General features: G+C 63.0%; 1 protein-coding gene across 1 annotated transcript; it reads left to right on the forward strand.

Moving 5' to 3' along the window:
• The first annotated feature begins 263 nt into the window (after window positions 1-263).
• On the forward strand, window positions 264-10720 carry STAT6 (signal transducer and activator of transcription 6). The gene is made up of 20 exons (XM_057387122.1): window positions 264-456; window positions 3965-4097; window positions 4206-4344; window positions 5873-5956; window positions 6042-6346; window positions 6455-6586; window positions 6685-6873; window positions 6944-7031; window positions 7118-7240; window positions 7380-7472; window positions 7608-7814; window positions 7889-7983; window positions 8078-8214; window positions 8313-8459; window positions 8635-8704; window positions 8968-9081; window positions 9168-9272; window positions 9373-9453; window positions 9710-9856; window positions 9947-10720. The coding sequence occupies exons 2-20, from the start codon at window positions 3979-3981 to the stop codon at window positions 10116-10118; spliced, it is 2547 nt and encodes an 848-aa protein (XP_057243105.1). The 5' UTR covers window positions 264-456; window positions 3965-3978; the 3' UTR covers window positions 10119-10720.
• Window positions 10721-10755: the final 35 nt, after the last annotated feature.

Below are 10755 nucleotides of genomic sequence, written 5' to 3' on the forward strand. Positions count from 1 at the left end.
AGGGCAGCAAGGAGGGTCCTGGTTAGAGCAGGAGTAGGGTCAGGGGTGGGTGTCAGAGAGGGACACGCGTGGTTGGGGGCTGAATGGGGCAGATATGGGGTCGTGGGTGGGATATGGAGTAACAGTGGGGTCATGATGGGGGGCAGGAATGGGGAGATGCGTCACAAGAGGGGTCACGAGTGGTTGGGGGATGATATGGGGTGGACTCGGAGCCGGTGGATGCCGCAACCCCTCGGTGGGAATCTGGGGGTCCCAGATTCTGTCGAGGCTGRTCCTGGTCCCGGTGCCCTCCCACCCCTCCGCTCGCTCGTCTCCTCCCCCTTCCTGCGCTCGGCGCTTCCCGGCGGAGCGGGGCCGCCGCGGGGACCGGCCGCGCCCGCTGCCGCTATGGAGTGAACGAGGGGCCGCGGGGACCGGCTGGACCGGCCGCCCCCCGCCCGCGGCTGCTCTCTCCAGGTAACGAGAGACGGCACCGGGGACTCTGCCGCCGCTCGGTACCTCCCGCCCCGACCCGGAACTCGGGCAGGGGCACCGAGCTGGGAGCCGGGCGGGACGGGGSTCTGAGGGGTATCCCAGGGGCGGGGGCTGCCCGGGGCACGGGGAACTGTCCGGGGACACCTCCCTGCTCCGGCGGCGGGCGGGGGTCCGGGCAGTGTAACGTGTGACAGGCTGAGAGGGGAGCGGAGCGACCGTCAGCCGCTCACCGGGGTGTTTGGGGTGGGATGGGGAGGGGGCTCCGGGACCGGTGGTGCGCAAGGGGAAATGCAGCACAGCTCGACCCAAAGTGCAGAGCAGCGGCTGCTGGGTGGGTGCAGAGGATTGCACCGCGCTCTCCTGGCACCGCGCTCTCCTGGCACCCCCTTCTCCTGGCACCGCGCTCTCCTGGCACCGCGCTTTCCTGGCACCCCGCTTTCCTGGCAGCCGCTGTTTGGGGACGATGGGGCTGTGCGGGGCAAAGGAAAACCCCTTCCCCCGTCCCACCGGCCAGCGGGACCGGCGCCGAATGCAGCCCGGGCTCCCCGAGCCGTGAGTCATCCTGGGCTGGGTCGGTTGAGGAAGGTCCCAGCTCCTCTTCCTACGCGCCGGAGGAGCTTTCACTCCCCGAGCGCGGTCAGCAGTGGGGCAGCCCCACGCCAACACGTGGGGTCCGCGGTGTCCTCCCCGTGGCACTGTCACCGTGTCCCGTGTCCCGTGTCCYKGCCTCGGCCGGAGGACGCTGGCAGCAGTGGCATCCCCAGCACCCCGGGGAAACTGAGGCACGCTGAGGGGCAGCGACGTCCCTCCAGGCTCTTCCCCGCGAGGCGGGGCCAGGGAGGAGTCCCGAGCATCTGAAAGCCTCGGAGCATGTCCCTGCGAAAGTCCCGGGGGAATCTGCCCAGCGGCCGGCAGGATGAGGAGGGTGCAGAGGGACCCATCTGCTCCAGGCTGGGACATCCCAGAGGACAGCGGGGACATGGCCAGGGGTGGGGTCCGTCCCCGACCCCCCGGCACAACCGCCCAGAGGGTGGGGGTCTGCGGCTGGGTCTCAGGAAGGGCTGGTGGTTAATGAGTAACATCCGTGGGATGTGCGACACCTCGGGACAGGGAAGGGGACGGGGAGTGCGCGGCAGCTCCGGCTTGGGGACAGGGTTTCCTGTTGCAGTGAGAAAGCAGAAAGCCCTGAGTACCGAGAATGTGGGGGTCTCTGAGCCCTCCCTGTGCCCGGGCTCTTCTTGAGCCACCTCCCCACCCGGGAGACCCCCAGCCCCACCAGGAGGCGAAGCCCCTCGGSTGAAGGAGGAAGCGAAAGTGGCTGCAGCGAGAGGGTTTGGAAGGAGGGAGCTGGCGGGGGGCGGCTGCTTTCCCTCCCCGGGTGCCATAACCTGTCCCAAATCCTGCCAAATATTCAGCCACAAGGGAGTTCTGCGACCTCGGCTCCCCATGGGACCTTGCTCCCAGGAAGGAACCGGGAAAAGCACTTCTTCAGAAAGGAAGAAGAGGGAAGGATAGAAATTAGGCACAGCTGGGCTGAAGGAACTGTGGCTGATGCCAGGAGGGGACAAGCAATGTTTTCCCCTCTCAAGCTCCTCCTGGGCTGTGGGAGGAGGGAGCAGYGCAGCTTTTCCTGCAGACTTTTAGCAGATCCAGGCATGCCTGGCTTAAGGCTTACGCTCCAGGTTGGCGCTTCCAGCCKGCAGCTCGCAGGGCTGAGCAGAAATACAGGTTTAATGGTGGGGGAGGATGGGGAGTAACCCTCAAGCGTGGCAAAAGGAGAAGCAGTTTTCCCCTCCTGTCAAGATCCCACCGGGGCTGTGGGGAAAAGTCCAGCAGCAATTCCCRGAACGTCTGTTTGTGCGTTTCCCACCGATCATTGACCCTTCCGGAGTAACCTTAATCCCCTGGGCCGTTCACTGCAATGAACCTCCGGGATCTGTTTACACCGGGCAGGCGCGGAGTCGAAAGCAAAAGCATTTCTGGAAGGCCTCCAGAAATGCTGGAGGTGGCACGGGGTGAGGGCCGCTCCCGGTGACAACCGGAGCACCCCCGGGCCCGCACCGCCGCCAGCCCGGGGTGCTGCCCGGGGCTGCAGGCCGCGGGCGTTTGTTTGCTCCGGCTGCGGCGTTGCCCAGTGACGCTGGCTTCCTTCCCCTCGCAGGGTTCTCCGAGTCTCTCAGCTCCACCTCCGCCCTGCGCCTTCGGCTCTCTCGGCGCGGCCCAGGCCCGTGGGGGAGCGAGCGCGCTGCCCGCGGGGGCCGTGAGGCGATTCCCCCGCTCGCTTTTTGAGCCGAGCCCGGTCCGTCGCGCCGCCTGAGGGTCCCGCTGCTACCGCGGCCCCTCGGTTGGACCCTGAGACAACGGCGCTGAGGGATCGGCCGCGGGATCGGGCCTGGGCCCCGGGCGGGGCAGGCGGAACCGGCAGCGAGGTGTGTCTGCGTGAGGGGATCCCCTCAGCCGCCGGGCGTGAGGGAGCGGGAGCTGTGSGGAAAGAGGCGTGAGGCGGGCAGGGAGCTGCTGAGGGGACAGACGGGGTGGGAGTGTTGCGGTGAGGGCGTGTGGCCCCGGCCCAGGMGTTTTCAGGTGGAGTTTTCTATCTTAGCGCCTTATTCCGGTGATCTTCTTGCGTTCTCTGATCTCTGGAGTGGCTGGGGAAGGGGCCTTCTTTCCTTCCTGAGGAGGTTTTGGGGAGTACTCCATGGGGAGGCACCTGAGGAAGTTTTGGGGGGCAGCCAAGCCGCCTCACTGGGATCCCCGCAGCAGAACGGCCTCACCGAGCTCAGGGAAGTTCACTCTTCTCCCGCTCCTGAGGGATTCCACACTCTTCCAACTCTCCTGTGCCAAGTCCAGCAGCACCTGCCCATCCCTCTGAGTGTCCCTCTGTGACGCCYATGGCTGAAGGAGCAGGGATTCCCCAGAGATGTGGGAAACTGAGGCACAAGTGGGGCTGCCAGCCTGCCCAGGGTTGCCCAAGAGGCTCATTCTGGATCCAACTTCCCACTCCTCCCTTTCCTCCTCCCCAGTGGAGCAGCAGGTTCAGATATAGAGGGACAAGAACAGTTTTGGGGGGCACCCAAGACACCTCACTGGGACCCCCGCAGCAGAACGGCCTCACCGAGCTCAGGGGAGTTCACTCTTCTCCCACTCTTGAGGGATTCCACACTCTTCCAACTCTCCTGTGCCAAGTCCAGCAGCACCTGCCCATCCCTCTGAGTGTCCCTCTGTGACGCCCRTGGCTGAAGGAGCAGGGATTCCCCAGAGATGTGGGAAACTGAGGCACAAGTGGGGCTGCCAGCCTGCCCAGGGTTGCCCAAGAGGCTCATTCTGGATCAAACTTCCCACTCCTCCCTTTCCTCCTCCCCAGTGAAGCAGCAGGTTCAGATAAAAAGGGAGAAGAAACAGCTCTCGCCCCTCCCTGAGGAGCCCTCAATGCTCCCAGGGCTGGGTAGGGGGTTGCCCTGCCATCATCCTCTCTCCTTTTTGTCCACAGGTGCCTGTTTCAAGATGTCCCTCTGGAACCTTGTGTCCCACATGCCACCAGAGGAGTTCAGCAGCAGCCTCCCTGCAGAGTTTCCCCGGAGCCTGCGCTGTCTCCTGGCYGAGTGGCTGGAGAACCAGCCCTGGTGAGTCTCCAAGGCCCTTTCCTCCCCAAAGCAACTTGTGTCTGGGGGTCACACAGGAGAGGGTGGGGGATCCATACCCGTTCTCCCAACCTTTTTTCCCCTCTCCAGGGAGTTCATCAATGGCTCGGATGCCTTCTGCACCAGCATGGCCAGCGGGATGCTCTCRGCCATGCTGGAGAAACTCCGCAGCGCTGCTGGCAGCGACGGGCAGCAGTGCCAAATCCTGCAGCAAGTCAACAGCATTGAGGTGTGCGGGAACCCYGGGGCCAGGCCATGCTGGGATTGCAGCCAGCTCCCAGAAAAACTTGATTATTTTATGCTGGAAGGGCTCGATGGTCCCTGTGTGACACCCAGGCTTGTGAGAAATGAGCAGACCCAGCGACTGGGTTTTTGGGGTGTTCCAGAGGACAGAGGGGATTTGTTTGCATCCCGGGGCTGGCCCGGATTCTGCAGCCCAGCTCTCTAGGGAGCTGCCACATCCCCCMAAAACAGCCCCGTGGGGACCCTCCTGAGTCCCACGGCCCTGCTCACCCCCAGTTTTTGGCACCCAGGGGCTGTCTCACCAGGTGTTCCCCATTTTCTGCTGGATTTTTTGATTTCTCCTTCCTCTGGGCTATGTGGGGGCTGCATTTCCTCCTGCCGTGAGCTCTGAGTTTCATTTTAGGGGTTCTTTGTCTTATCAGGGCTGTTGGAATTGCTCTGTCCCTTTCCCAAACCTCTGATTTATCCTCTTCGTCCATCAGAGCTCCGAGTGCCAGGGCTGAGCRGGGCTCACTCCCAGAGCCCTGTACTGGTTGAAAACTCAGCTTTTTTGGTAACAGACCTTTTTAATATCCAACATTTGGGAAGGGATCAACTTTAGTCACAATTTCTGGGGAAYAGGATGACTTTCCAGAACAAGAGTGTTGCTTTTTTGCTGTAGGAAACAAGCAGATGTTTCAGCTTAGGGATTTTTTCATTCTTTGAAACATTGAAGCAGAGCAGCCCTCTTGTGTCCCCTCCTCCTTTCATCTCTCATGCCGGAACACCAAATTCTCATTTCTCCACGCCCAACTGGGCTGTTCCCTGCTCTGTGGGCAATGGGAGCCAGGTGCCCTCCAGGATGGATGACCTGGGGGTGTAGGTGGGAGCCAAACTTGAGCCTCTCACCCACTGAATCCCACATTTTCCCTGGAAAAGCCCACAGGGCTTCCAGTGCTGCATCCAGTCCACCACAGTGGAGCTCCCACCGGCACAGGAACCCACCAGGCACGTCATCAACCATTCCCCCACCGTGTTCTGCTGCTGTTTTGGGAAGTAGCTAATTTGGGAAATGCGTGAAGGCCGAAGGAGCTGGCACGGGACGCAGGAGCTGGAGCCAGCAGGGGAATTCCTCTCCCTGTTTTCAGTGGAAAGCATTGATCCGCCCAGGGCAGCTGGGAGAGTCTCCCCCAGGTGTCAGGCTGGAGGCTGCAGGAAATGCTCACAGGAATGAAGAATTCCCTTTAGTTGGGGATTTTTTATTTTTTTAGTTTGAAGTTGATTCTTTTACTTTTTACACAAAAAAAATGGAATTGGAGTCCATGATCCTGATGGGCTCTGCAACTCCAGATACTCCATGATTCTAGGCACTGTTTAAAGAGGTTTTAAGCCTGGAAAACAGCTCTGTGGTGGTCATGGAACCCCTGAATCGCCTTGGCCGGGTTTTGGGGGAAAGGATTGGGATGGGAGTGGGCCAGGAAAGGAGAGTACATGTCCTGCCCGCCCCGGACACTCCCCAATTTGTGTCCCCYCAGAACACCTTCCGCCGGGACCCGCTGCGGCTGGTGACCGTCGTGAGAGCCATCCTGGATGGCGAGAAGGCAGCCGTGCTCAAGCGGGTGGGTGGTCCCTGCCCCCCTTCTGGGCACCCCGAGGGGCTGGACTGGCCACAGCCCCTGSTGACCCCKCTCTGCTCTGCCCCAGGACCACCAYCTGCCCCTCAGCTTCCACCGGCGGCAGGAGGAGCTCAAGTTCAGTCTCGGGCTGCAGCGGCTGCAGCACCGAGTSCGTGAGATCCAGGCGCTCCGGGACGAGTGGGCAGGGCGGGATGGGGCTGCACAGAGCCCCACAGCCCCCAAGGATCTGCCCACCCTCATTCTGGAGGCTGTGAAGGAGCTGGAGGCGGCCAAACAGCAGGTGCTGAAGAGGATCCAGATCTGGAAGAGGCAGCAGCAGCTGGCAGGGAATGGTACCATGTTTGAGGAGAACCTGGCGCCGCTGCAGAAGAGGTGAGGAGGCACAGGGTGGGGGACCCCGAGCGAGCCCCTGATCCTCCCACCAGCCCAAGGGGCTCTGGGTGAGTGATTGGGGCGTGCTGAGTGTCCCCTTTTTGCCAGGTGTGAGAACCTGGTCGAGGTTTACTTCCAGCTGCAGCAGCAGGTGATGGCAGCAAGCRCAGAGCTGGGGCCCGAGCTGCTGCCCCGGCTCCTGGAGCGCTTCAATGAGGTGTTGTCCAGCCTGGTCAAGAGGTAACGGACTGGGGRACCGTTGTGGTGGGTCTGCAGGGGCTAGTGGCAGAGCTGGCAGGGCATCGTGCCAAGTGCCAAGGTGTCCCTTTGTCCCTCAGCTCCTTCCTGGTGGAGAAGCAGCCCCCGCAGGTGCTGAAAACCCAGACCAAGTTCCAGGCGAGTGTCCGGTTCCTGCTGGGCCCGCAGCTGCTGAAAGCAGCCCCGAAGCCCTACGTGGTGAGGGCTGACATGGTGACAGAGAAACAGGCACGGGAGCTGGAGCTCAGCACCTACAGCAACACCCTCAGGTGAGCTCTGGGTGTGAGGCTGGGGGTCTTCCCCACCGCTGTGCCCACCCTGACCCCCTCCTCTACCCAGTGAGAGCACGGGGGAGATYGTGCACAACACGGTGGCCCTGGAGACCAACCCCACCAGCGGGACCTGCTGTGCCAACTTCAAGAATGTGGTGAGTGCTATGGCAAGAGTCTGAGGGCTCTGCTGGGGACTTTTTGGGGGTCCTGAGGCTGGGGATGCTCAGCTCTCCCTCCCCAGCTGCTAAAGAAGATCAAGCGCTGCGAGCGGAAGGGCTCGGAGTCGGTGACGGAGGAGAAATGCGCTGTCCTGTTCAGCACCAGCGTGGCCTTGACCTCCAGCAACGYCACCGTCCACCTCCAGGTACCAGCTCCTCTCCCATGGGATGGTGCTGGATGTGCTGAGTCTTCCCCTGTGGGACACCCATGCTGGGCTGGGACGGTCCCAGGGCAGCCACCACGCTTGGCTCGGGGGGCTGAGAGGGGACCCTGTCTGCCCCCAGGTCCTGTCTCTGCCCATCGTGGTCATTGTCCACGGCAACCAGGACAACAATGCCAAAGCCACCGTGCTGTGGGATAACGCCTTCTCTGAGATTGTGAGTGCCACGAGCTGGAGGGAAAGAGCTGGAACCTGGGGCTGGGTGACCTCTGGCGTGGGGGGGAAAATGCTGGCTGGAGCAGGAGCTGGACATGATGGGGTCCTGTCCTGATGACCCCCTGCCCRCCCACAGGACCGAGTGCCCTTTGTGGTGGCCGAGAGGGTGCCCTGGGAGAAGATGTGTGACACTCTCAACCTGAAGTTCATGGCAGAGGTGCAAACCAGCAAGGGGCTYCTCAAGGATCATTACTTCTTCCTGGCCCAGAAGATCTTCAACGACCACAGCGCCAGCTTTGAGGACTTCCAGAACCGTCACGTCTCCTGGGCCCAGTTCAACAAGGTGACTGGGAGGGCTGGCCAGGGTGGGCAGGGGCCAGCAAGGCCATGGGGAACCTCATGGCCTCTCTGCCTCAGGAGATCCTCCCTGGGCGGGGATTTACCTTCTGGCAGTGGTTTGATGGAGTGCTGGACCTCACCAAGAGATGCCTCAAAAGCTACTGGTCAGACAGGTGGGTGCCCCAGGGCTGGGTTTGGGGTGTCYTGGTCCCACCCTGCCAYTCTGGGTGGYYCTGATCCCTCTTCCCCWTGTGYCCACCCCTCCAGACTCATCGTGGGCTTCATCAGCAAGCAGTATGTGTGCAAACTGCTGAGCACAGAGCCGGATGGGACCTTCCTGCTCCGCTTCAGCGACTCCGAAATCGGGGGTGTCACCATTGCTTACGTCATCCGGGGAAAGGATGGTGAGACCGGGGTCAGGTGCTGTGCCCACAATGCCAGGGGGTGTGGGGTGTTACAGGAACCAGCTCTGGACACCCGTGACATGTCTGCCCTCGCTCAGGTTCCAGCCAGGTGGAAAACATCCAGCCCTTCTCTGCCAAGGATCTGTCCATCCGCTCCCTCGGTGACCGGATCCGGGACCTGGGGCAGCTGCGCAATCTGTACCCCAACATCCCCAAGGACCAGGCATTCGGGAGTCACTACAACAGTGAGCAGGGGGGATGGGATGGGCCCTGGGCTGCCCCTCTGCGCCCCAGCAATGCTGTAGGGGGGGGTTTGGGGCTCACCCAGGTGGCCCCAGGGCTTGTGGGGATGGCTRGGGCTGGCAGAGAGGGTTGGCAGATCATTGTGGTGGCTCATGGATGCTTCTCCTCCCTGTGCAGAAGAACAGACAGGCAAGGACGGCCGGGGCTACGTGTCCACTGCCATCAAGATGACGGTGGAAAGTGAAAGGTGGGTGTGAGGCTGGAGGTGTGGGCACGTGAGCCAGGGTTTGCACAGACTCCTGGCCGGCCAGAGCATCCCCCTGACAGCGAAATCCTTGGCTGGGAAAAACAGAACTGTGCTGGTGAGCGAAGAGCCTTGGGCCCCTCTCCCCGATCTGCTCTGGGACACCTCTGTGCACCTGCCACCCTCCCCTCCGAGCACCCACTGCCACAAAAGTCCCTATGTAGTCCAGACCTGGCAGTGCTGATGGGGACCATGTGCCTTTTCAGGGACCAGCAGCCTCCAAGCACCATGGGGGCCCTCCCCGAGGCCCCCCAGATGCCGATGTTCAACCTGCCCGAGCTGCGCCCTGAGAGTCTGCAACGAGTGCTGGACCCCATGTGGTGAGTGCCCTGCTGTGGGGCGGGGGCTGGGGGCTGTGACAGAGCCCCCCCCTCAATCTGAACCTCTGTGTGTGTGTGCACTGCAGTCCCCCCCCTCCATTCTGCCCCCAGCCCGTYCCCACGGGCTACCCCACGGTCGAGAGCAACATCACCATGATGGTCCCCGACAGGCTCACGTCCCCCTTCCACAGGTAGGAGCAGGGCAGGGTGGGGGGCATGGTGGACACCCCTCCACACCCCAGCGGGGTCGGGGGGTGTTTCCCCCTCTCTGAGTGCTCCCCCTCCCCACAGCCAATCACCGATGCTCTCGCCGCCTCTGGGCATGGACCCCTCGCTGTCGCACTGCCAGGACCCCGCCTTCAGGACCCCCGGGTAAGATCTGGCACACAGCTGGAGGGGGGCACCCTGCCCTGCACTCCTTTCTCCCCGCTTTTACCCCAAGCAGGCAGATGTGGAGCAGCCGTCCCCAGCTGAACAGTGCTCCCAGTGCTCTGCCCTACTGGTGCTCCCTGGAGGGRCCCCACACAAGCCCCCAAACCAAGCAGTGCCCCCCCAATACTTTGGGGCTGGCGAGTGCCCCGGGGGCAGGGAGATACCCACAATCTCCACCATTCTTTGTCCTTCCCAGCCCTTTCATGCCCAACCAGTTCATGCCTGGGGAGGTGCCGCAGCTGCTGCCCGGGGGTCCCTCTGCAGAGCCACAGGACGAGGAGATGCCCGAGCTGCCCCCGTTCCCGGCCGCGGGGGATGCGCCGCTGCAGAGCTCCCCGCGATGGTAAGCACGGGGAGGGGTCAGCAGGGGGAAACCGCCCCCCGCCTGGTTCCCCTCGGTTTCCCCCGGTCACAYTGCTGCCTCTGTCCCCAGGATGGAGCAGTCGTTGGGCTCGGAGTTGGACCAATTCGTCCTGCAGGATGTGTCCCTGTTGTCCTCYTTTGCGCCCCTCCCGCAGCGCTCCGGGTACCCCGGTGCCAGCCCGTCCTGCTGGGGGCTGGGGGAGGCGCGGTGGGATGACAACGTCCGGCCGGGACACGCGTGACAAGGCCACCAAGGGGAGGGGGACATCGGACAGGGACCCCCCCCTCACTCCCTCCCAGCCTTGCCTCGGTTCATGGACTTTACACAACTCGTGCTGAAGTGGAAACTCCAGCTCGGAAAGGAGGGGTYGGGGGGATTTGGGGTAACCCCCGCCCCCCTCCTCCGCGCATTGCTGCCCGCCCCCGCCGCTGCCGGGGGTCCGCGGGTGAGGGGGTGCAGGCGCAGGGGCCCCGTCCTGCGTGGGGGGCACCGGCAGCCGCACGCGGTGCCCCCAGCCCACGCCGCCGGGATGAGTCACCGCGGGGGCGGGAGGCGGCAGCGCGAACGGCGCCGGGGCGGAGGTGCCAGCCCGGTGCCCGGCRGGGAGAACACCGGGACCCCCATGGAGGGGGACACGGCACCCTCGCACCCCCGCAGTCAGCGCTTGCTTTGGGGTTTGGAGCTCCTCACCCACCCACCCCTCCCTCCAGGCTGGAGCAGGGGGCAGGAAGATAAGCCATAAAATAAAGTTTTATTCCAAAATAACAAAATAAATAATCTACTGTACACGGTACAAAGGAAGAGTCGCTAATGCTCTAAAAAGACACCACACAGTCCTAACGGGGGGGGGTGGGAACCCCGGGGCTGGGCACGGCTTA

Source organism: Malurus melanocephalus, unplaced genomic scaffold, assembly GCF_030028575.1.
Source record: "Malurus melanocephalus ecotype Western Australia unplaced genomic scaffold, MMel_1.1 scaffold_1140, whole genome shotgun sequence".
In the NCBI taxonomy this organism is placed as follows: domain Eukaryota; kingdom Metazoa; phylum Chordata; class Aves; order Passeriformes; family Maluridae; genus Malurus; species Malurus melanocephalus.